Source organism: Protopterus annectens, chromosome 11.part0 (assembly GCF_019279795.1).
Source record: "Protopterus annectens isolate FY-2018-M chromosome 11.part0, PAN1.0, whole genome shotgun sequence".
In the NCBI taxonomy this organism is placed as follows: Eukaryota; Metazoa; Chordata; order Ceratodontiformes; family Protopteridae; genus Protopterus; species Protopterus annectens.
In genome coordinates, this window is record NC_056745.1 from 545694844 (window position 1) to 545721295 (window position 26452).

The 26452-nt window shown below is 45.1% G+C and overlaps 1 protein-coding gene across 2 annotated transcripts in view; it reads left to right on the forward strand.

The window, feature by feature from the left end:
- The window catches only part of LLPH (LLP homolog, long-term synaptic facilitation factor), a 264175-nt gene extending 242225 nt beyond the window's left edge, over window positions 1-21950 (forward strand). For both annotated transcript variants that reach the window (XM_044088053.1, XM_044088054.1), the window contains exon 3: window positions 20353-21950. In XM_044088053.1, the coding sequence (XP_043943988.1) occupies window positions 20353-20510 (158 nt within the window). In that variant the 3' untranslated portion in view covers window positions 20511-21950. The remainder of the gene's footprint in view (window positions 1-20352) is intronic.
- Window positions 21951-26452: the final 4502 nt, after the last annotated feature.

Genomic DNA, 26452 nt, shown 5'->3' on the forward strand with positions numbered 1-26452 from the left:
CAGGAGTCCTGCAGCGTGTGTCACGCTTTTTCCTCAAGGGTCCTCCAAGAGAGGAAAAATAAGCTTATATTAAAAGGCCTTATAAAACCTTCCTTTGAAGAAGCTTTAGCATCCTCTCCTTCTCCTGCTAAAAAGAAAAGGGCGTTGGCTCCGACCAGTCTGTCAGATCCGACCGCCAAAAGACATAGGCAGGCTTCTCCTTCGGCTCCAAGGACTTCGGAGCCAAGGGCGGAACGGTCTGCCTCGATGCCACCAGTCTCGACTCCTCTGGCTTCGGAGCCGATGGCTGGGGCATCGAGAGGCGGGTCACCTTCGTCGGCTCCACTGGTCTCGGAGCCGATGAAGGTTGTCCGCTCAGACACTTCCTCCTCGGCGCCTAAGTCCTCCTCGGCACCAATGGAAGCTAGTTTGGGTATTCCTTCGGCGCCGATAGTCATCGAGTCGCCTTGATCGGTCCCCTAGCCCCTTGGGGCCGTTGGAGAGGCCATCTCGAACCCGTTCAGTATCCTCTAGGTCATCGAGGATGTCAGATTCGGACATAGACAGGGTGCTCCAAAGACTGTTCCAGTCCCCAGTCTTTCAAAAATTTGTTTTGGCTCCGACCCAGTTGGCTTCGGAGCCGACAGCCCATGCCCATGTCATTGCCATTCCTCCTCCGACCGCGGCTCCGTCGGAGCAGGTGCTGTTGGAGCCGGTGGAGGTCTTAGGGTCGGCTCCGACCCTTACTCCAACCCCGGCCTTCGGGTCCGAGTTTGGCACACGGACTTCTTCTGCTGGACCCGGGGGTGACGTTTCGGGACCTATGTTGTCGGTTCCGAGCCTCCCTCTCGGTGCTTGCTGCGGGACTTCCGTCTGCTATCATGGCTCCGGGGACCGGACACTCCCAGGATTCTGGGGTCCGGCTTTCAGAGCTATGAGGAGTGCCTTGGCCAAGTCTTCTTGGCCATCTCTCGGCTTTACCGGCACCTTCCTGGGCGTGGAGACTGGGTCTTTGGCAGTTCCCTGTCCTTAGGCAGCGGAGCCCTGGGCCTGAGGTTACCCCTCTGGGGGTTCCCCTCCTGAGGGTTCTTCGAGTTGTCTTCAGAGGAGCCCCCAAGGAAGAGATCGTGCAAGAGGAAGCACGTGGACTCCCCCGAGTCTCTTACATCGGACACTGATCTTGATGATGCAGAGGGATCCCCAAAGTCGTCCTCGGATGATGTCTCATTTGCAGACATTTTAGAGATCCTCAAACAACGAGGCGGCTGGATGTCCAAACCCCCCTCTGCTGATGAGTCAGTGCTTCTCAAGGCCTTTGGGGCTCAGCCCTCCGCCTCCTGGGTGTCTCCGCCCTTCGACGAGCTCCTGGATTTGGTTTGTCGGAGGGCGTGGGAACATCCAGATACCGTGGAACCAGTGCCTTCTCGTCCTAACAAATTTTTGTCTGCCCCACCCGAGAAGGAGTTCCTGACTAAAGGCGTGGCTGTAGATGCCATGGTGGTGGCATCTGCTACACAACAGGACGTGGCAGAGGCTTCAACGTCCGTCCATCCTCCTAATAAGGAGTCTAGGAGCATGGACCGGTACGGGAAGCGCACCCTGACTTCAGCGGCCTTTACTTTAAGGTCCCTGAATTATTTGGCACATTTTACCAGGCTACAGAGGGATCTGGTCAAGGAGCTATCAGATTCCCTCTCGGGTAACCTACCTGAGCAGCTAGCCCAGTCGGTTAGCTCTCAGTTGGCTATCCTTACTTCAATTTCTAACTCGTCCATGAGGCTCATTTCATATGCGGCCGAAGGGCGGTAGAGCGGCAGGCACAGGCGTGGCTCACGGAGACAAGCCTGGCTCCGTTGTGTAATTTTGCTGAGGCCTTCAAGTCTTCCTTCGACGCTCCCTTTGATGGGTCCTCTTTGTTTGGACCTAAGGTTAAAGACACTCTTACCCGCTGTGAGCAAGAGGGAAAAACTATATCTGCCGTAGGTGCACGTTATTCCACTCCCTTACGGCCTTATCCCAAGGCTAAAGGAGGAGGGAAGATGTGGTTCCGTAAATCACGTAAGTTTTTTCCTCAACAGCAGGAAGATTCCCCTTCCAGAGGCAGAGGACGGGGAAATTTTTCTGGGAGACGCCGTCCCAGAGGCGGCAGAGGGCCCCGCAATTCTGGAGACCGCGAGTCCTTTCGTGGCTCTTCAGCCTCCCACACTTCATGAGGGATTGCCCGGCTGTGCTGCTCCGGAGCCAGTCGGGTGCCGTTTTGCCAAGCACCTAAAAGCCTGGGAGTCTATCACTCAGGACAGATGGGTGCTTCGGATTATTGCCGGAGGTTACACCATTCCCTTCACACACTCACCCCCACCGTCCAAAAATCCCGGACCCACCACCCAGTCAAAGGGAAATTGCAGCCGCAGAAGCGTTAAAGCTGCTAGAAAGGAGTCATCCAACTGGTCCCCACAGACCAGATCGGATCCGAAATTACTCAAGGTTCTTTTAGTGCCAAAAGACAGGGGACCTGAGACCAATATTGGATCTCAGCAGACTAAACCAATCCGTCACGAAATCCAAATTCCGAATGGTCACGTTACAATCCATTCTCCCATTGTTGGAGAAGGATGTTTGGATGTGCTCCATAGATCTCAAGGGCGCCTATTATCACATACCGATACATTGGGCGCCCAGGAAGTATCTGCGCTTCAGCCTGGGAGACAGTCATTTCCAATTTTGTGCACTGCCCTTTGGTCTCACCACAGCCCCCAGGGTGTTCACCAAGTGTTTGGCAGTAGTGACTGCTCACCTGAGGAGTCTTGGATTCCAAGTGTTTCCCTATCTGGACGACTGGCTCCTGACTGCCACCACCAGGCATCTACTAATGGACAACCTCAAAGCCACCTTTTCCCTGGGTGCTACCCTGGGAATTACATTCAATTGGTCAAAGTCTGTCTTGCTGCCCTCTCAGCGCATAAGGTTCATAGGAACAGAGATAGACTCAAAATTGATGCGTCCTTCTTCCTACCGAAAGGATTATAACTTTACAAGGTCAAGTTCAAGCCCTGCTTTCAAGATCCAAAGCCCCAGCCAGGATGGTCCTGCAACTTTTAGGTTCAATGTCTGCCACGGTTCTCCTAGTTCCTCTGGCAAGATTGCACATGAGGATTCTTCAGTGGCTATTATCGACTCAATGGTCCTTTCAGAATCTTCCCCTCAATCACCCCATTATGATTACAGAAACGTGCAAACGGGACCTCCGCTGGTGGCTTCACCCGTCCAATCTGAATCAGGGAAGACCTTTTGTTATCCCCCCTCCGGTGGCCACCCTGACGACGGATGCCTCCCAGAGAGGGTGGGGGGGGCATTGTCTGGGCAGGTTAGTTCAGGGTTCCTGGCTTCCAGACGAAACCTTTCTCCACATCAATGTGTTGGAGATGAGGGCTGTACTTCTGTCCCTACAGGCTCTCCACAAGTTTCTCCCTCAAGGCATTATCGCTATCCACACAGACAACATGTCGGTGGTCTGGTATCTAAACAAACAAGGAGGGACCAGATCTTACCCCCTTTGCAGAGAAGCCATAAGGGTGTGGGAATGGGCTGTAGCTACCAACCGCTTCTTGGTAGCGACCCACATTCCAGGGAAATCCAATATATTGGCAGACAGATTAAGCAGGACAATTCTCTCTCCTCACGAATGGTCCCTGAACGAAACAGTAGCAGCTCAGGTTTTCAGAAGATGGGGGACGCCGTGCTGCGACCTGTTTGCAACACCACAGAACACAAAGTGCAAAAGGTTCTTCTCCCTGACTCCACATCAGGGGGAGGCAGCTATGGATGCTCTAGCACAACCTTGGCCAACATGGCTACTTTATGCTTTTCCTCCGGTTCCACTTCTCCCCAAAGTCATTCAGAAAGCTTCTCAATTGGGGTCCACAATGATACTAATTGCTCTGTACTGGCCTCATCAGGTATGGTTCCCCTACCTGAAGAAACATGCGGTGGACGATCCTTGGTTTTTGGATCTAACCCCGGATCTGCTAATTCATCAGTCGGGATGACAACACCAGTCCCTTCGCACGTTGAAGTTGACAGCTTGGCTCCTCCACTTCCGACTTTAGTCAGAAATCACACCTTAGACCCGGAAGTTATTCACATTTTATCTTCGGCCCACAAACCCACCACTAAGAAATTGTACCTTAGTAAGTGGAAGAGGTTTGCTATCTGGGCTCAACTCAGGGGCTTAGACCCTATCACTGCCCCGATTCCAGAGGTTTTGAAATTTTTAACATCCTTGTTTAATCAAGGATCTTCAGTCTCTACTATTAAAGTCCAACTTGCAGCTATCTCTAAATTTCACGAATTCATGGATCCACCGTTGATGAGCAGCAGATTATGCAAAACTTTCATTAAAGGTGCGGGCTGTTAAGACCCCAGTTTTTCATCCTGCGCCTCCGTGGGATCTTGATTTGGTGCTTCGTGCCTTAACATCTTCCCTTCGAACCGGCTGCTACATGTGAGTTAAAATATCTGTCTTGGAAAACTGCCTTCTTAGTTGCAATTACCTCTGCAAGAAGGGTTTCAGAGCTTCAAGCCCTATCTATCAAACCACCGTACTTGATTTTTCACAAGGATAGAGTGTCACTTAGGCCTAACCCATCTTTTGTCCCAAAGGTTTGTTCTAATCTCTGTCTCCAACAATCTCTAGAGCTACCAGTTTTCTTTCCAAAATTCTCCAATGAAGCGGAGTACACCCTCCATAAATTGGATGTTCACAGGCAATTACGCTTCTATCTAGACAGGACTCAGCAAATGTGAAAATCAGACCAGTTGTTTGTGTCCTTTTCAGACAATAAATTGGGTAAAACCATCACAAAAGCTACTATCTCCAAATGGATTAGAGATTGTATAACTCAGGCTTATTCCTCTTCAAATAAGCAACTGACAACATCTATCAAAGCTCACTCTACCAGAGCTAGGGCTACTTCTATCGCCTTTCATTCCAAGCTCGCTATTTCTGAGATTTGTGCTGCGGCTACTTGGTCCAACCCGCACACTTTCATTTCCCACTATAAATTGGATGTGGCATCTAAAGGGCGAGCATCATTTGGTTCCACGGTACTCAGGAGTGTTTTCCAGTGAGCCACCCAGGATTCAGGTGCTAGGGACGCTGTCCCATCAGTCAGAATGTAGGCGAGATAGGATCACATAACATCTTTTAGTTATGTACTCACCATAACTTCAGATGTTTGGGATCCATCTCGCCTACATTCCTAATACCCACCCTCCTTCCCCCGGCCTTGGAGATCAGAAGAGATTGAACGGTTTTGAGTTCTGCTGTTTTATCTTGTTTCATCTGACGATGTTATATAAGCAGTGCGTGCATGTGTGCATGTATGCGGACAAACTAGATCTGGGGGACTGGTAGTGGTGCATCCTGGGATATAGTAAGCTCAGCCAATAAGAGACTTCGCTCTTTGGCATAAGCGTGCCGAGTCGGAGCCGAGGGATCGGCTCCAAACCCATCAGTCAGAATGTAGGCGAGATGGATCCCAAACATCTGAAGTTATGGTGAGTACATAACTAAAAGTTCCAATCATACCTTGCCTGCAACTAGTTCCTATGGTGGGCAGAGGCCTGCCACCAAAACAAGGGATTGCCATTCACACCACCCCCTGCCACCCAAACCCTGACTACAGACACTTCAGACTGTGCATGGGGGGCTCATCTGGCAGGGAAGTGCATTCAGGGCAAATGTAGCCCAAATCAAATGCAATGTCACATCAATCAAAAAGAAATGCTAGCTGTACAGAATGCACTGACAGCCTTCAAGGACTACCTTCATCCAGGAAAACTGATAGTAAAGACGGACAACACCATAGTTTTGTGGTACATAAACAAGCAGGGGGGTACACATTCCTACCCCCTCTGCAGACTAGCCATGGCATTGTGGAACACGGCCTTGAGCTATCAAGTACAACTACAAGCTCAATTCCTGCCAGGAAAGCTGAATATTTTGGCAGACGAACTAAGCAGAAATCTCATGGACTCACTCGAATGGAAACTGGAACCACAGATTTTCAACATGTTGACACGCAAATGGGAGAGCCCAGACATAGATCTTTTTGCCTCACCCCAGAACTACCAGTTGGACAAATTTTGCGCAAGAACTCCTCACAAAAAAGCTTGGGAAGTGGATGCAGTGTCCTTCAGCTAGGAAAACCTAACAGTGTATGCCTTTCCCCCTCTGCCCCTGCTCTCCAAAGTTCTATTAAAAGTCAAACAGGACAAACCAAAAATTATTTCGATTGCTCCAGACTGGCCTTGTCAACACTGGTACCCACTCTTACGCAGTCTGTCACTAATTTCTCCATGGCACCTGCCTCAGACACCTTCCTTACTGTCTCAGCAGAACAACCAAATTCTGCACCCTCAGCTCCAAACTTTGAATCTTGCAGCTTGGCTAATCACTTAAATTCCCCCTTAGTATACCTCAGCAAACCTGTGATGGATGTCATTTTAGAGGCAAGAAGACCTAGTACTAGAAAATCATCTGCTGACAAATGGAAAAGATTCTGTGCCTGGAATTAGTCTTAAGGGATGAGCATAGCAGTGCCCAATTTACCTCAGATTTTGCAATACTTAACTGAGATGCTGCACAAGGGCCTGTCTTTTTCTTCCAGCTCATTACAAAGAGAACCCCCCCTTCTTCTCTCATCCTGCGATAAAGCAGTATTTCAGAGGGGCCAAAAACTTGAGGCCACCCAGGAGAGCTCCAACCCCTGCCTGGGACCTTAGCTTTGTATTGGAGAAACTCACTCTACCTCCTTTCTAGCCAGCTGCTACTGCAGACTTTCCTGGAAAACAGCCTTCCTTTTAGCAATCACTTCGGCTAGAAGGATTTCTGAATTACAGGCCCTTATGGCAGTGGAGCCTTTCATCATCTTTCATGCGGACAAGGTGTCACTTAGGACCAACCCATCCTTCATGCCCAAGGTGGCATCCAGTGTGGCTTTTAATCAGTCCATTCAGTTGCCAACTTTCTTTCCCAATCCACAGAACAAGGGGGAGCAGATTCTGCATTCATTGGATGTACACGGACAACTTAGATTTTACTTGGACAGGACTAAATCTCGAAGAAAATCTGAACAACTGCTGGTAGCATTTGCTGCAGGGGCAGAGGGAAAGGCTATTTCAAAGCAAACCATTTCCAAATAGATAAGCCATTGTATTAATTTCTGCTATAAGCACCATGGAAAACCTATCCCCCAGGGGATCAGATCCCATTCCACCAGGGCTGCATCTACTTCTGCAGCCTTTCTCAGAGGTGTTCCTACCAGGGATATTCTAGAAGCTGCTACCTGGAGTTCAGTTCATACTTTCACCAAACATTATCACCTACCAATTTTCTCTAAATCCAGAGCTGGCTTTGCCACTGCTGTTTTGCAGGGCCTTATAGCCGGTCCTAATGCTGTATAAATCCATCCTCCCAACCATAGCTTTAGGAATCTACCCAAATGTAATGACTGCAACAGTGAAACACAAAGAACATAGTACAGTTGTGTACACTTACCATAAATGCAGATGTTCGAGTGTATTCACTGTTGCAGTCCTGGTTACCCTCCCTCCAGCCCCCTGTTTTTTCTCGTACTATGCCTCTCCTTTCCTTTACTACACTTAAAAGCCTTTTTGGTGTATTTGCTTTTGTTTGGAGGTATATTGTTGTGTTTTAAATTATTTATATATTTTGCTCCCCATTTGGGGGGCACCTGACATCTGGGGCAAGAAAAACTGATGTAATGTTGTCGGCTGCATGTTCTATACCCCTGATGACCTGACGTCATGGAAGAAGGGACAGCATCTGATGCAGGACCCAAGACTTTGTTACTCAGGCCGACGAGGGCAGCCTGCCAGCAGATTACCCAAATGTAATGACTGCAACAGTGAATACACTCGAACATTATGGTAAGTGTACACAACTGTACTTTCTTCATGTTTCACTGTTGCACTGATCACATTTGGGTTATCCCTGCCAGGGTAGCCCTCGGCTGGACCGAATACCAAAGACTTAGTATTTCTGCATCGGTTGCTGTCGTTTGAGGACTGACTAAGTGTAAAGTAAAGCAGGCGACGCCATTACATCAGTCTTTCTTGCCATGGAGCCCGAAGCAGAAGCAGTTCACACGAGCGCCGGTCGGCCACTACCTGAGTTTTGATCTACTGAATTGAAGTTCTTCTAAAGCTAAGTACCCCGTTAGGGATCCTTTTTTCTTGCACTAACCGATGTCAGAAAAAGTTAATAATTGTATCGCCTGTGAAAACCAAATACCACACTGAGACTTCCACTCTTACTGCATCACTTGTTTACGCCCAGACCACGATGTCCCCCATTGTCGCTTCTGTGCTTTGTTCAACGCCAGAACTATCCAATGTCCGGCCCTTATTGTAGCCAGATATTTTCGTTTATAGTCCTCGAATTCCAATATGGCTTCGGTAAGCCATCCAACAGCAGATCTTCTAAAAAAATGTAAAGATAAAAACAGAGACAGACCACACAGGTCCAAACCTACTGACAACGGCTAGTAGTCAGTCCTCCGGTACTCAGTGAGGCACTTTCACAGCCCCTGATGCCCGCTTCAGTTGATTCACAGGCCACTACCGAGATCCTTTCAGAGTCTGGTATGCTGCAGAACTCTTTGACTAAGGATCCTGAAGTCATCTCTACCTTGGATGGGTCCGGAGCCGCCGAGCAGGCACCAACTTCCGAGGAAGTCCTTCGCACTACCGAATATCGACACAAACAGACATCTTTTCACAACTACCGTTATTTCAGAAACGACCAAGTTTCTTAGGCCCAGGGTTTGAACCACACCCAAGAAACCGATGACCCATTCTCAGCCGCCTGCTACCCTGCCTTAGTCTCAAATGCTTAAAATGGCGGAAGACCTTATCATGCTGATCAGGGGAAGCCAAGCTACCCCCTCCAAAAGGAAATGAGATCTGTCCCCTGTAGTTTTATCTGAGCAAGAGTCAGATGAATCTGATGCATCTGACTATGAAGACATGCAACCCCTCTCCACTTATGAGGATTCTGATGCAGAGGACCCCATTCTTTCAGCCTGTCCCCCAGAAGATTTTTCCTTTGGGGAAACCCTGCATACTTTAAGGGAACATTTCCAATAAGAGAGTCGGGGCTACCCTCAGTCTGAAAAGAGACTCCGGGAATTCCTAGATCTTCCGCAGCACAGACTGTTGGCCATCCCCCTCCAGTCCTGGATGTTGTGAAGGATGTTTTCCTCAAATCCAGCTTGACTCCTGACACCCTACCTCCTGCTCCCAGAAAACCAGACAGGTACTATAGGAGTCCCTGACTCACACAAATATCTTTTTAAAAATCCAACAGCTGACCCTGAGGTCATTTCTCAAGGGCCAAAAGGGATTAAAGCAACTTCTTTTTAAGAATCCCACCCCCTCAGACAGGGATTCCCAAACATTGGACAGATGGGGTAAAAAGGTATACACCTCAGCTTCTCTTGCTATCAGGGCACTAAATTGTCAGTTCCATATGCTGAAATTTCAGCAACATACCTTGGAACTCCTTAAACAAAAAATGTCTTCCTTTCCTGCTTGGGCAGAATCTAAAGATTTACAAGACTTAATGCATTCTGCAAGTCAAGTAACTTAACACACTTTGCACTGTGGTTTTGATGCCTTAGAAGCATCTTGCAGGGCAGCAGTCACTGGATCTATCATTAGAAGACATCCATGGCTTAAGGATTAACCTCTGCCATACCATGTCAAATCTAAATTGTTGGATGCCCCTTGCACAAAGATAACTTATTTGGCACTAAGGCAGAAGAGGTCTTAAAAAAGATGGAAGAAAAAGCAAAATCTATGCAAACAGTTAAGGATTTCTTACAGGTCCAGCCCCCTAGGTTCAGCAGGCATTGTCCCTCCAAGCACTGGTCCTTTCCTGCTCCGAGTAAACCAGCCCAGCCTAGGCCCTGAGGAAACAGACCCCTCCCCCCCAGATAGCAACCCCAGGGAATGCAGAGATCTAAGCAGTGGACTACCTCCACTTCAGAACCAGGGAGTTCTAAGCCACCCCCTTATGGAAAGAACTCACAGTGACTCGCCTCCTCCACCCACCACCCCCGCCCACCTTCACTCACATCTAGGAGGAAAACTCTCCTTTCACTCAAGCACCTGGGCCACCATTACCAAGGACCAATAGGTTCTGAACATTGTGTGTCAGGGATACAAATTTTCCTTCCACACCCTTCCAACCCCAAAAGGGTTCCCAGATCTACCACCAAATCAGTGGGCAGAGGCTCAAAAGCAAATTCTTTCCTTGCTCTCTATGAGGGCAGTAGAACAAATTCCTACAGAACAGATAGGCCAAGGCTTCTACTCCAGACGTTTTCTGGTGCCCAGAAAAGAGGGCACCTGGCACCCCATACTCGATCTATCCATTCTAAACTCCTTCCTGGTGGTGCCAAATTTCAAAATGCTCACCCTCCAGCAGCTGCTGCCCATGCTCTCCAAGGACGCTTGGCTAGCCACCCAAGATCTAAAAGAGGCCTACCTCCACATTCCTATCAGGGAATCATTTAGGAAATATCTCCGCTTCAGGGGAGGATCTCAACACTTTCAGTTCTCTGTGCTTCCCTTTGGCTTATATACTGCTCCCAGAGTTTTCACAAAATGTCTGGGTCCAGCCATTGCCTTTTGCAGACAAAGACATTTTCAAATTTACCCATACGTAGACAACTGCCTTATTCAGGCAGATAGCCAGGAAAAGCTGCTCAAGCACCTGGCCTTTGTAAAGACCCTACTAACCTCCCTAGGGTACACAATCAACGGAAAGAAATCCAAACAGGTGCCCACCCAAAGGATATTCTTCCTGGCAGCAAGTCTGGACACAGCATCCCAGATGGCATACCTTACACCAGAGAAACAAATTTTCCTGACTGAGTAGAGAAAAATACATCAGCAGTACCACAGCAACCAGATTCAATAGTAAGCACTTTCAAGGATCAACCTCTTCATCAGACTTAGAACAAAAAAAAATCATACAAAGGCTTAAATAATATAATCAATTACTAACCAATAAGCATTTAAAAACAGTGTCCAAAAATACATACTGAATTACATAAATTCTTATTAAATTCCTATTCAATACAAAAGCCAAAACAGTGTATCATGCCTAAAATGCTAATAAAATAAAATAATATAATCACAATTAATGCTTAAAGGGCCTAGTCTTTAAAAAGGGCTTAAGGGACACCTTATTATTTAAACCCAGAGCTTTATCCGCACAGAACAACATTATCCATTTCTGTTCAGCTGCTTCAGTGTGATTTTTAAGGTCACCCCTCTCTTATTATTAGTTAAAATTTCTAAAGCTAAGAACTTAAAAATATGCTCAGATCCTTCACTTTTATTATGCATGGCTAGAGCACTACTCACGTTACCATTCTTAATATCACGGTAATGCTCCAATATACTATCTTTGAGGCATCTGTTAGTTTTGCCAATATAATATGAAAAACATAATACACAATAGGCTAAATAAACAACATTAGACGTCTTACAATCTGCATAGTGGGAGCAATTTATTTGAAACCCTAGCTGTGGATGTGTAACGTTATTACCTATATGAATGTGTGAACAAGCTGTACAACTTCTACAAGCATAAGTCCCTAGTCTATCAGACCTACTCAAATGCTTTAAATCAGTAGACCTGTAGCATAAATGACACTTAAGTGATCTATTATTACGAAATGTAAAATTCGGTCTATTGTCTAACACATCCTTCAGTTCATCGACACTTGAGAGAATGCCCCAATTCCTATTAATGACATCACATACTATATTAATATTACTATCAAACGTTAATTGCATCCTCAATTTATTAATGTCTTCATAACTAGATGCTCGTGTGATAACAGCTTCAGTAGCGTCAAGGGATCCCATAATTTTCCTATTATCAAAATAAAGTTTACAGCGATCATGTCTAGTCTCCCAAGCTTCATTAATGTATCTATATACATCTCGGCTGCCATAACGTCTCTAAAAACTCAGATTTAAAATTTTGCAGTGCTAATTGCGACTGACTATCGTCATTATAAAGTTGCATTACTCTAAACACCTGCCCTTTAATCACATTACGTTTCATATGGTTGGGATGCATACTTCTATTATGCAGCAGATTATTCTTCCTCACTGGCTTTCTATATAAGCTAGTTCGAACACTATTCAAATGATCTCTACTAACTTTAACATCTAAAAATTCAATCTCATGAAGAGAATAATTGTGTAAATCTCAGAAAGTCAGTGGTTCCATTTAAATATTGGTTAAATTCATCCAGTTCATATTCAGTGCCCTGCCACAATAAAAAAAAGTCATCCACAAATCTTGTGTACCATATTATATGGCTACTATACATTTCATTAGAGAATATAAAGAAACGTTCCCACTGTACCAAAGAAAGGTTGGAATAGCTGTTGGCACAAGATCCTCTAACAAAGTACTAATTCAGACTAGCAAAATTAATAACACAGCCGGTGCTTCTCTCTTTGCAAACTCTGTAAGTAGATCCTGGAACTCTCTTCCAGCTGATATTACCTTACTTTCCACCTTAGGTCAATTTAAAACTAGACTCAAACAACATTTGTCACTTAACTGGCTATGTCAATGTATCAAGCCTGGCTAACTCTCTCTAGAATGTGTAAAAATCTGTTAACCAGTTTACTGTGTAATTTAATTTAATTTAATCCTGACTTGTGCTCAGGATTAACTGTAACCTATGGAACTTGTTTAACTTGCTTACTTATGTAATCTCTGTAAATAGTCTGTTTGTAATATGTAATGCTGTATCTGCTTACCCTTGGAGCTTTTCTCACCGGGCCTCCGCTGAAAATGGACATGCATCCAGTCGGACTATCCCGGTCAACAAATGTTAAATAAAAAAAAAATAAAATTTTACTCAAGACTCTTTCTAGTTCCCCGAAAGGACCTCTCAATTCTAAACACATATCTCGAAGTACCCAAATTCAAGATGCTAACACTACAGCAACTTCTTCCCATGCTGGGCAAGAAGGCTTGGCTAGTAACGTTGGACCTCAAGGAGGCATAACTGCATGTCCCTATCAGACAAAATTGCAGAAGATACCTCCGATTTATAGCAGGTTCAACCCATTACCAATTTTCTGTACTGCCCTTTGGCTTATCTACTGCGCCCAGGGTCTTCACAAAATGCCTGGCACCAGTAATTGCATACTGCAGACAAAGAGGAATTCAAATATATCCATACCTGGACGACTGCCTTATTCAAGCAGAAAGCAAGGGCATTCTTTTAAAGCATCTGGCGTTTGTCAAAAACCTATTAGGTTGCCTAGGGTACACAGTGAACGAAAAGAAGTCAAAACTAGTGCCCTCACAAGACATAATATTCCTGGGTGCCAGCTTAAATACAACGGTCCAGATGGTTTATCTCACGCCAGACAAGCAAGGACAACTGACTCAATACTTCAAAATGATGGCAACAAAGACCCAACTCCCTGCAAGAAAAATTCTGCAGGCCTTGGGATTCATGGCATCTTGCATACTACTAATACCATATGCAAAACTGCATATGAGGAAATTACAATGGTACCTGAAAAGCGTATGGACTCAACACAGCCACAGCTTGGAAACAATAATACCACTAATTCCCTGCCTTCAACAGGAGTTTCTATGGTGGGCTCAGGCATGTCACCTCAACAAGGGTCAGCCTTTTACCTTACCCACAGCCAGGCAAACTATAACAACGGATGCATCGGATTATGCCTGGGGAGCACACATGGCAGGACAGTGTATTCAGGGCAAATGGTCTGCAGATCAAAGGCATCTACATATCAATCAAAAAGAGATGCTAGCTGTGCAAAATGCCCTAACAGCTTTCAAGGACCTCCTACATCCAGGACAACTACTAATAAAGATGGACAACACCACAGTGATGTGGTACATAAACAAGCAAGGGGGCACACATTCCTACCCCTATGCAGGCAAGCAATGACCTTGTGGAACACAGCACTGACCTACCAAGTTCAACTACAAGCACAATTCCTGCCAGGAAAGAAAAACACATTGGCAGACGATCTAAGCAGAAACATCATAGATCCTCACGAGTGGAAACTAGATCCACAAGTATTCGCAATGATAACTCAAAAATGGGGGAGCCCAGACATAGATCTGTTTGCCTCCCCCCAAAACTACCAACTATGGAAATTTTGCACAAGGACATACCACACACTAGCTTGGAAAGTGGACGCCCTCTCATTCAGTTGGAAAACATTAACAGTGTATGCCTTTCCTCCACTGCCTTTTCTGGCAAAGATGTTGCTGAAAGCCAGATTAGAGAGGCCACAAATGATACTCATTGCTCTAGACTGGCCACGCCAGCACTGGTATCCAGTACTAAGGAACATGGCTCAAGGCCCACCATGGATTTTACCTCAAATTCCTCACCTGCTCACTCAGCAAAACAATCAGATTCTACACAGCCAGCTCAAGACTTTAAATTTGGCTGCATGGCAAATTACTTAAACAACCAGTCAACACTTCTCTCTAAAGCTGTTATGGATGTCATTCTGGAGGCCAGGAGGCCCAGCACCAGGAAAGCCTATTCAGACAAATGGAAAAGATTCTACGCCTGGAACCAAGATAAAGGCCAGAATCCCCTTGTCCCAAATATTCTTCAGATTCTACAATATTTAACTGAGATGTTGCACAAAGGACTTTCTTTTCATCTATTAAGATCCACGCTTCAGCTATTTCAGCTCAATACAACAGGGATCCTCCTATATTTTCACATCCATTAATAAGACAGTACCTCAGAGGGGCTAAGAACATAAGACCGCCCTGGAGAGCACCAACACCAACTTGGGATCTCAACTTTGTTTTGGAAAAACTTACACTACTGCCCTTTGAACCAGCTTTTACAGCTGATTTACAGTTTCTGTCATGGAAAACTGCCCTGCTGCTAGCAATAACTTCAGCACGAAGAGTCTCAGAGTTAAAGGCCCTAATGGCAGTGGAGCCTTTCATCATTTTTCATCAAGACAGAGTCGCTTTACGAACTAACCCTTCCTTTATGCCAAAGGTGGTATCCAGTGTGGCCCTAAACCAAACCATTCATTTGCCCACCTTTTATCCAAACCCCCAGAACAAAGGGGAACGGCTCCTACACTCTTCGGACATTCACAGACCATTTCAAAATGGATAGGACATTGTATCCGTTTTTGCTACACACACCATGGGAAACCTGTACCTGGTAACATTAGGCCCCATTCCACCAGGGCTACAGCAACATCAACAGCCTTCCTCAGAGGGGTACCAACCAAGGATATTTTGGAGGCTGCAACTTGGAGTTGAGTGCACACCTTCACCAAGCACTACCACTTACCTCTATACTCTAAAACCAGAGCTGGCTTTGCCACTGCAGTTCTGCAGGGCCTAGTAGCTTCTCCAAACCCTGTTTAGTTCCACCGCCCATCCTTAGCTTTGGGATTCAACCCAAGTGTGATGACTGCAGCAGTGTAACACAATGAACATAGTACAGTTTTGTACCTACCATAAATGTATATGTTCGAGTGTTCACACTGCTGCAGTCCAGGTTACCCTCCCTCCATCCCCTCTGACCTAGCTGAACTTTTCTATACCTTTCTATCCTGTACAACCTTTGTGGTGTATTTGCTTGTAACTGAAGGTATTCCTTTTATATGTTTTATTAGCAATATGTATTGCCTACCTACTTGGGGGCACCTGACATCTGGGGCAAGAAAAACTGAAGAAAATGGTGTTGGATGCCTCTTATATACCCCTGGTGCACTGACGTCAGGGAAGAAGCGACAGCAACCGACGCCGGACCAAGACTTTGGAACTCTGGCCGACTGCGGGACCGCCTGACAGCAGGATAACCCAAGTGTGATGACTGCAGCAGTGTAAACACTCGAACATCTACATTTATGGTAGGTACAAAACTGTACTTTGAGGAGACCCTGGAGAGGTGGAGATATGCTCTAGACAGGAGAGGAATGAAGGTCAGCAGGACTAAGACAGAATATGTGTGTGTGAATGAGAGGGAGGATAGAGGAATGGTGAGGATGCAGGGAGTAGAGTTGGCAAAGGTGGATGAGTTTAAGTACTTGGGATCAACAGTTCAGGGTAATGGTGAGTGTGGAAGAGAGGTGAAGAAGAGAGTGCAGGCAGGGTGAAATGGGTGGAGAAGAGTGTCAGGAGTGATTTGTGACAGATGGGTACCAATAAGAGTGAAAGAGAAGGTCTACAAGAGGGTAGTGAGACCAGCTATGTTCTATGGGTTGGAGACTGTGGCATTGGCAAAAAGGCAGGAGTCAGAGCTGGAAGTGGCAGAGTTAAAGATGTTAAGATTTGCACTGGGTGTGACAAGAATGGACCAGGATTAGGAATCAGTATATTAGAGGGTCAGCTCAGGTTGGACGGTTTGGAGACAACGTCAGAGAGGCGAGATTGCGTTGGTTTGGACATGTGCTGAGGAGGGATGCTGGGTATTTTTGGAAAATGGATGCTAAGGATGGAGCTGCCAGATAAGAGGAAAGCCTAAGATAAGGTTTATGGATGTGGTGAGAGAGGACATGCAGGTGGTTGGTGTGACAGAGCAATATGCAGTGGACAGGAAGAAATGGAAACAGATCATCCGCTGTGGCTGACCCCTAACGGGAACAGCCGAAAGAAAAGAAGATTTTTGATCTGTTCCTCATAAAATTTGCAGTTTTCTGGCAAATCATTGATGACTGGAGTCTCTAAATAATAGATAGACATTAGATTCAATTCCTCTTGGTGCCAAAGCTCAAAATGTTAACCCACCAAAAACTGCTGACCATGATATCCTCCATGCCCTCGTGGTCTGTCTAGACCTAAAAGATGCTTATGTGTACATCTCTATTCAGGAGTCACAAAGAAGATTTCTTCGTTTCAGGGCAGGATCCAGTCACTGTCAGTTTTCTACACTGTCCTTTGGCTTATCTTATCTACAGCACCAAGAGTGTTCACAAAGTGCGTAGTACTAGCAGTCGCCTTCTGCAGGACCAGAGTGATACAAATCTATCCTTACCTGGACAACTTCCTCATACAGGCCACAGATCAGGCCAAGCTCAAGGACCTCATATTCACCAGGACCTCCTTTCCTCACTGGTGTTCACAGTAAACCTACAGAAATCTCACACTTCAACAAAAAAGATAGTCTTCCTCGGGGCTGGACTTCTCTCTCCAAAAGGTTTTCCTCCCTCCAGAAAGTGTCCTTCCTGACACATTTCTTTCACAGGATCCAGTTGAGAGATTGCATCTGAGCAAGGGAATTTGTTCAAGCCCTGGGATACATGGCCTTATGCATCATCATGGTCTCCCTTCCCAGACTGCAAATGAAGACGCTCCAGTGGTACCTGAAGAATGTCTGGTGCCAGAGCTCACAGTCCCTAGAGACCAAGATCCCCCTGATCCCCTGCCTCAAAACAGAGTTTGCATGGTGGGTGCAAGCTTGCACCCAGAATCAGGGTCTCCTCTTCAAAATCTCTCCTCAGGCTCAGACCCTAACCACAGATGCCTTGGAGACAGCATGGGTGCTCACTTCCAGAACCTCCAAACCCAGGGGAAGTGGAATTCGAGATCCAAGGACAAATGTATCAACTGGAAGGAACTCATGGCAGTATTAAGGGGACCTATTATCCTTCAAGGGAAAATGGACCCCAGGTGTCCTATTAGTCAAGATAGACAATGCCACAGTTATGTGGTACATAAATAGACAGGGAGGGATGCATTCTTACCCCTTGTGTTGTCTAGCAGTGCAGATCTAGGAAACAGCTCAGTCTATGGGCTTGCACCTGATAGTAGAATACCTTCCAGGAGTTCAAAATGCTCTGGCAGACCATCTCAGCAGAAACTTAATGGACTCTTTATGAGTGGCATCTGCACCCAAAAATCTTCAAGTCCAGAACCCAAACATGGGGAATTTCACAGGTAGACCTCTTTGCATCCAAAGAGAACCCACAACTGCAAACATTCTGTACCAGGAGCAAAAAGGAGACAACTTGGAAAGCAGATGCCTTCTCCTTCCCTTGGACAAAGCTTTTCATTTATGCATTTCCCCCCATACCGCTTCTTCCTCAGGTTCTAATCAAGATAAGGGAGGAGGACCCATTAGCAATTCTTATAGCTCCAGACCGGTCTAGACAACATTGGTACCCCCTCCTCCTCAAACTTGCCAACCAGAGCCCATGGCTACTCCCTCAGAGAGTAGATCTCTTCACCCAGAATGAGGGAAACATTGTACACCCCAATCTGTAGACCCTCAACCTTGCTGACTGGATAATGTAATAACAAACTACAATGGGGTTAGCCTATGTAAATAGGTGCTAGACATACTCAAAGAATCTAGAAGGCCTAGCACCAGGAAATCTTACTCAGTTAAGTGGAAAAGATTTTCTGTTTGGTGTAAAGATCACCACCTAGATCCCAAATCAGCACATTTCCAGCATCGTGAATACCTGACTGGCCTGCTGAATCAAAGACTATCTCATTAAAATCCATGCTTCTGCCATCTTTGAGTGCCCTCTCACCCTCCCCTTTTCTGCCATCCACTCTTAAAGCAATTTATTTGGGGTATAATCCACATTAGATCACCCAGAAGGAAATCTACTCCTCCTCCTTGGGACCTTAATTTTGTGCTAGAGAAACTGACCTTGCCCCCTTTGAGCCAGCAGCTTCTGCAGACCTAAAGTTCCTGACATGGAAAACAGTTCTCCTTCTGACTATCACCTCAGCCAGGAGGGTTTTTGAGTTGCATGCCCTCGTGGCAATGGAACTTTTCCTTATCTTCCACAGAGATAGGGTCTCTCTCAGAACCAGTCTGTCCTTTATGCCTAAAGTGGTCACTGGCACCTCATAGAATCAGGCCATCCATCCCCATACCCTCTTCCCCAATCCACAAAGCAAAGGAGAGAGCATTCTGCATTCCTTGGATGTGCACAGACACCTAGGTTTCCATCTGGGCAAGACAAAAGCTCTGAGAAAGACTGATCAGCTTTTCATTACCTTTGTCTCTGGGAAGGAAGTTAATCCTGCCTCTAAACAAACTATTTCCAAATGGATTTCCCACTGCATTTGCTTTGCTATAGCTCATACAACAAAGTGCCACCAGTAGGGATCAAATCTCATTCCACTAGGGCAACTGCTGCTTCACTGCCTTTCTAAAGGGTGTCCCCACTAAGGACATATTGGAGGTTGCCACCTTGTCTTCAGTGCATACCTTCACCAAGCACTACCACTTGGCATCCTTTTCCAGGTCTAGAGAAGGCTTTGCCACTGCTGTCCTGCAGGGCATCCTCTCTTCCCCTTGGACACCTTCCTTCCTCCTTTCAGCTTTGGGAATCTTCCCCAATAGTCAAGACTGCAACAGTGAAACATGAAGAACATAAGACCATAAATGTAGATGTTAGAGTGTATTGCCTGTTGCAGTCTTTTTTTTTCCCTCCCACCAACTCCCTCAGCCTACTATGTAGGTTGATTCTGTTTTGCTATTCAACCAAGGGAACCCTCATTGGCTCCCTTCCTATGTCTGGTTCTCCTTTGGATACCTCCTATCTGCTTAGGGCTCCTCCTAGTTGAGGGCAAGAAAACACTGGTGTCATGACGCAGGCTAACTACCTTTGTACTCAAACGTACTGACATCTGAGAGCTGCAAGGAAGTTTCTGTGGTGGTCGGGCCAGCTGAGGGCTTTGATAGGAGGAAAATCCCAGTAGTCATGACTGCAACAGTGAATACACCCAAACATCTACATTTATGTTAAGTGTACACAACTGTACTTTCCATACAGTCCACGGACTGTACCTCATCCTGTCCCGTAAAGTAGGGCAGTATATGCAGAAGTACACAATTGTCTGAGCTTGGACTTGTTCTTTCCTCAGTTAAGAATCGTTTATGGCATACTACTAATGTGAAAAGCACCACTGTGAGATTTGCATGTCAATTTTTTTTATTTTTGCTGATTTCTGTTGGAAACCATGCAGTTTTGCCTACAAAAAGCCCGTCTTCTGTACTGGAATCAGCATACATTTTCCATGACTTTTTGCATTTTGGTGTACATGTAATCAAACTGTTCTGTCTGACTACCTGTCTGGCTAGTACCCTTTTTATATAACCATTATATTTATATGATTTTTTTGCTTTTCTCCCGTGTTTTGTCATTAGGAATTTATTTACATTGTGCATTGCTGTCTTGGAGTTGTCTTCAGTACTGAGGAAATGTAAATGTGTTTGCTTCTTTGATTCTGTAAAGTAATAGTACAATTCTTATTTTTTTTCCAAGATGGTGGTTCCCACATGGAAATGGATATTAAAAGGAATAAAAAGACTATGTTGGATCAGAATGGGCAATATCCTCTATGGATGAACCAAAGGCAAAGAAAGAAGCTTAAAGAGAAGAGAGAAAAAAAAACAAAGCTAAAAAAAGGATTAGCATGGTAGATGGACAATCCCAGACATGTACAGCTATATTGAAACAGTACTGTTAGATATATTTTGTATGTTAAATGCAAGAGTACATGATGCCTGCAAGATGTTTCAAGTTAAGAAATATCATCAAAATGTTTTTTTAAATAGATTTAATATTTTTATTCAAGCAGATTAAGGCTTCCATGTTGTTAACATTAAGCCTGTATTGTTGACCATAAATGGAACAGAATTGCTTCCTTTAGCATGAATTCATAGTGATGCCACTGCATTTCTGTCGCATTGTTTCCATACATACATGTGTGCCTATATTTTTGTATGTATATATATATATATATATATATATATATATATATATATATATATATATAAATGGATTTTGATCACTGTTCACAACATCAGTCGCAATCCTGCAGGGGGCCAAGTCCATGTCTTCTTGCTGTTTTTGTGTGCAATGCATCAAGTTTCAATGGATTGTGATCAACACTGCTTGAGTCAAACGCAATCCAGCTGAGAAAACAGACTGCTAGCTTGCATATATTTTTCACGAGAGTTAACTTCAACATGTGCAGGCATTTCTTGAGTCTTGCAATCTTTTCTCAAAATAAAGATCTTGAGTAAAGGTTTGTGATTTATACTGTCATTCTGTAAATATAGGAGGTAATCTTTGGAATCCGTGCTGTGTTGTGAATCCTTCTCCATAGGATTGAGGCAAAGGTGGATGTCTGCCCTTCTGGTCTGATTTCCAGAGCTTTATTTTTGTATGCCTCCAGTGACCTGAGCTTCTCCTCTACCTAAAACTTCAAACTGATGCTTGACTTAAAAGGAAGAGGAGCACAAATTTTCATTTTTTAAATCCTTTTGTTTTCCCTATTACCTGCTAACCAGGTACCACATGCCCACCTGTGGATCAGCTAGTTCACCATTCGCTATGGGAAAGAACAGGTCACAGGGAACGGTCATTCACGCAGTCTGTTTTTTTTTTCTTTTTTCTTTTTTTGTGATCTTATGCCCTACCCCAGTCCCTGAGATTGCTTATGTGCATCTGTCAAGTTACAGACTTCTGAGGCATGTTTCCTACCTTGCTTGGGCCAGTTTCAGCTGTAGCAGTACATGCTGCTTTTCAGGAACTGAGTGTTCACTCCTTGCACAAGATCCCATACCCTTACCTTTGTTAGGTGAGGTACATTGAGTATGCTGTGGTAGATAACATTGCCTTCCTCCTCTTGGGATGACTGCATAGGTATTAGCCACTTCACTGCCTTTTCTTTTTTGGGGTCATTGTGTAAACCACACTTTGAATAAGTGTTGTCTAAGGTATAGTTAATCAGAGTTTTATCCTTGTGTTTCACACAGCTTTTTAATTATTATACAACTGCAAGAAGCAATTGGTTGTTTCCTTTTGGCCTGCTGTAAACAACTTCCTGAGAACAATAAATGTCCAGTTTGGGAATATTTTTTTATTGCATTTTTTTAAGGTTTTGCAGTCTATGACCTGTCTGGAAAAGCAAACAAATATGCATGCAGAAGTGCCAATAAAAGATTTTTATTTATAGTTTTTTATTTTCTTAACAGAATCAACTTGTGTGGTTTTCAAAAAGAAACAGCTCATTCATTGATCTAGAAATTAGAGGACTTGCTTTGACTAAAAAAAAAAAATAAGGCCTTGGTGAGTAGGTGGTTGGTGAGTAGGTGGCCCATGCTATGGGAAAGCCCTTCACCAGTGACCTGAAATGTAGAAAGCTTGGGAAGAATAAGTAATCAAAAAAACTGTCACTATACGCTGTATCCCACAGACTGCTAAGAGGTGACTTGTCTGGCATACAAGGTATCCTCTGACCCATTACTGATGCATTTATTGCACATCAGTGTGTCAAATGGCGTCATAAATACTCTGTCTAGGGATCTAAACCTCTTCTGCAACATCAGTAGAGTGGTTTGGAGGGAGAGGTACATTTTGCCGAGGATACTGTTGCTGTGGAACAGACTCCTCATCAACATATAACAAAGTAATCTCTGTCCATTTTCAAGTGCAGCTTAGATCTCTGGATGGGAAATGGAACATTTATCCCAGGACTGCCCTCTGTACTACTAATGGACAGAGACTGATATTAAATGCTTTATCGTATTCATAGGTCCCCTCAACTTATCTATGGTGTGATCCCAGTTATTCTTATTAGGGGTAATATGTAGATGTTCTTCGTGTTTCACTGTTGCAGTCATTACATTTGGGTTATCTGCTTGCAGGTAGCCCTCAGTCGGCCTGAATAACAAAGTCTTGAGTCCTGCGTCGGTTGCTGTCCCTTCTTCCATGACATCAGGTCATCAGGGGTATAAAACATGCAGCTGACGCCATTACATCAGTCTTTCTTCCCGTGCAGTGCCCGAAGCAGAAGCAGTTCGCAAGTGCCGGTCGGCCGACTCCTGAAATTTTCGTTTTCGAGTTTCAGAACCGAAGTCTTCAACTAAAGCTAAGTACCCCGTTGGGGAAACTTTTTCTTGCTCCTTACCGATGTCAGTACAAGTTAATAATTGCATTGCTTCTGGAAAGCAAATACCTCCTAAAGATTTTTATTCGTACTGTGTTCCTTGCCTAGGCCCTGACCACGACATACCTTGCTGTCGGTTTTCTGCTTTATTTAATCAGCGCACTATCCCTCATCGGTATATTTTCGCCTCTAAATGTTTCAGTTCTCGGTTTAATTATCCAGAAATGTTGTCAGTTAGCCATCCGACTACCGTGATTCTGAAAAAAACGCAAAGATAAAGACAGAGACAAACTGCTGAGGTCCATAATTGCTGACGACGCTTCTCCTAAGCTATTCGCCAGTTCGCTGGTACTCAGTGAACCGATACCCGCAACTTCTGATTCGCAGGCCTCTACTGAGACCCATTCGGAGTCCGGTATGTCACGAGATGCTTAAACTATGGAACCCGCGGATGTTGCTACATTGGATAGGTCCGGAGCCACTGTGCAGGCACCGGCTTCTGAGGGTGTATTCAGGCCTATGGACTTGCATATTAAACCAATGCCTCCTTCTTTACATAGGCCTAAATCTCGATCCATGCCTAAAAAAATGACATCCAGGCCACATGTTCAGGCCTCTATGCCTAAAAAACAAATGATAAGAATGGCTGAAGATCTAATAACTCTAATCAGGGGTAGCCAACCCCCCCCCCCTTCTAAGAGGCCTAGGACTGAAGTTGGTTATGAATCTTCTGATCAGGATTCTGTTTATTCTTCTGATGATCTGGATATGCCCTTATCTACTTATGAAGATTCTGATGCAGAGGACTCCATTCTCTCTGCTTCCCCTCCTGAGGATTTTTCTTTTGAGGAAACCTTACATACTTTAAGGGAGCATTTCCACTGGGAAAGCCAGGATTTTTCTGATTCAAAAAAGAGGCTTAGGGATTTCCTTCTCCTACCTCAGCATAGGCCTTTAGCTATTCCTCCTGTACTAGACATTGTTGATTATGCTTTTTCGGAATCTAGTTTGGCCCCTGATTCACTGCCTCCTGCTCCCAGAAAACCTGACAGATACTACAGGGTCCCTGAGTCCCACAAGTTCCTTTTTAAAAATCCTATTGCAGATCCAGAGACTATTTCAAAGGGACCCAAGGGCATTAAGGCTTCTACTGCTAAAAATCCTACCCCTTCTGATAGAGACTCCAGGGCGCTGGATAGATGAGGTAAGATGGTTTACATTTCTGCAACCTTGGCCATTAGGGCTTTAAACTGCCAGTTTCATATGTTAAAATATCAGCAACATGTTATTGGACTGCTTAAACAGAAAATGATGTTAATTCCTGACTGTGCGGAAAATAAAGAATTACAGGATTTAATGCATCCTGCTGAACAAGTTGGAAAACATACTTTGCAGTGTGGTTTTGATTCATTAGAGGCCCCTTGCAGGGCTGCTGTTACTGGGTCTGTGCTGAGAAGGCATACTTGGCTTAAGGAGCAATCTTTGCCTGATCATGTTAAAGCTAAATTGTTGGATGCTTCTTTAAATCAGGACCGCCTGTTTGGCAACAAGGCTGAGGAAGTTCTTAAAAAGATGGAAGATAAAGCTAAATCTATGCAAACTCCTAGATTTAGTAGGCACTGGCCCTCTAAGAATTGGTCCTTTCCAGCCCCTTCCAGGTCTTCTCAAGCCAAACCCAGACACAGCAAAAATCGCAGGTTTCGGTCCCAGGGGACACACAGAACTAAGCAGTGGAGGGCCTCCACTTCCAAATCTGGGAATAATAAGACTCCCTCCTATGGTAAACTGTCTCAATGACTTTCTTTTAAAATTTCCAAGCACTTATCAACTGTCTGCCCCTTTAGGGGGAAAGATTGCTCTTCATGCAATGAATTGGGAACTCATTACCCAGGACAAATGGGTTTTAAATATAGTGTCCCAGAGATACAGAGTTCACTTCCACACGTTGCCAACACCAAGCAGTTGGCCGAACCTACCCCAAATCAGTGGGCAGAGGCCCAAAAACAAGTACTTTCTCTCTTAAGCATGGAGGTTGTTCAGCTGGTTCCAGAAGAGGAAAAGGGACAAGGTTTCTACTTGAGACTTTTCCTGGTACACAGAAAAGACAATTCATGGCGTCCTATCCTGGACCTGCATCTTTTTGGAGATTCCAAAATTCAAGATGCTGACTCTTCACCAATTACTTCCTATGCTAGGCAAAGATGCCTGGTTGGCAACACTAGATTTAAAAGAAGCATACCTGCACATCCCAATCAGGGAATCTTGCAGAAGATACCTATGCTTCAAAGCAGTTCTCTGCACTGCCCTTCGGCTTATCTACTGCACCCAGGGTATTCACAAAGTGCCTAGCTCCAGTTATTGCATTTTGCAGGCAAAGAAATATTCAAATATACCTATACCTGGACGATTGTCTAATTCAGGCGGAAAGCCAGGACATACTTTTGAATCATCTGGCCTTTGTACAACGGGTTCTAACTTGTCTGGGGTACACCATAAACGAAAAGAAATCACACTTGGTACCCTGTCAACAAGTTGTATTCCTGTGAGCAAGCTTGAGTACAGCTTCCCAGATGGCTTACCTCACGCCAGAGAAACAAATTCATTTGACAACCTACTTCAAACAAGTGGCCACAAAAACCCTGCTATCTGCAAGACAAATACTGCAAGCCTTGGGTTTCATGGTCTCCTGCATTCTTCTAATTCCATATGCAAGACTGCATATGAGGAAACTACAGTGGTATCTAAAAAGCCTATGGTGTCAACATTCTCAAGACCTAGAAACAGTGATTCCTAGCATACCTTGCCTACGCCTGGAGTTTCTTTGGTGGACCGAGGCCTTCCACCAAAACAAGGGACTACCTTTCACACCACCCCCTGCCGCCCAAACCCTAACAACAGATGCATCAGACTATGCATGGGGGGCTCACCTGGCAGGGAAGTGCATTCGGGCAAATAGAACCCAAGTCAAATGCACCTGCATATCAATCAAAAAGAAATGTTAGCTGTACAGACTGCTCTGACAGCCTTCAAGGACCACATTCTTTCAGGACAACTAATGGTAAAGATGGACAACACCACTGGTGTCCTTCAAGGATGCATCTGCAGTCCTAACATATGGGTTGTCCTGCCTCAGGCAGCCCTTCGGTCGGCTGGATTCCAAAGTCTGGGTCTGGCCTCGGCTGATGTCGCACTTCACCCGACGTCATAGCTGCTGTGTATTGGGTATAAAGGCATCAGCTGACGCCATTTTCCCCAGTCTTTCTTGCCATGGGTGCCCAAGCAGAAGCTGTTCGCAAGTGCCGGTCGGTCAGATCCAGAGATTTCTACCACCAAGACTTCTAAAGCTAAGTACCTGGGGACTCTTTCTTGCCTCAGCCGATGTCAGAAAAAGTAAATAATTGTTTAACTTGTAGGAAACAAATAGCTCATAAGGATTTCCACTCTTACTGCCTTCCTTGCTTAGGCCCA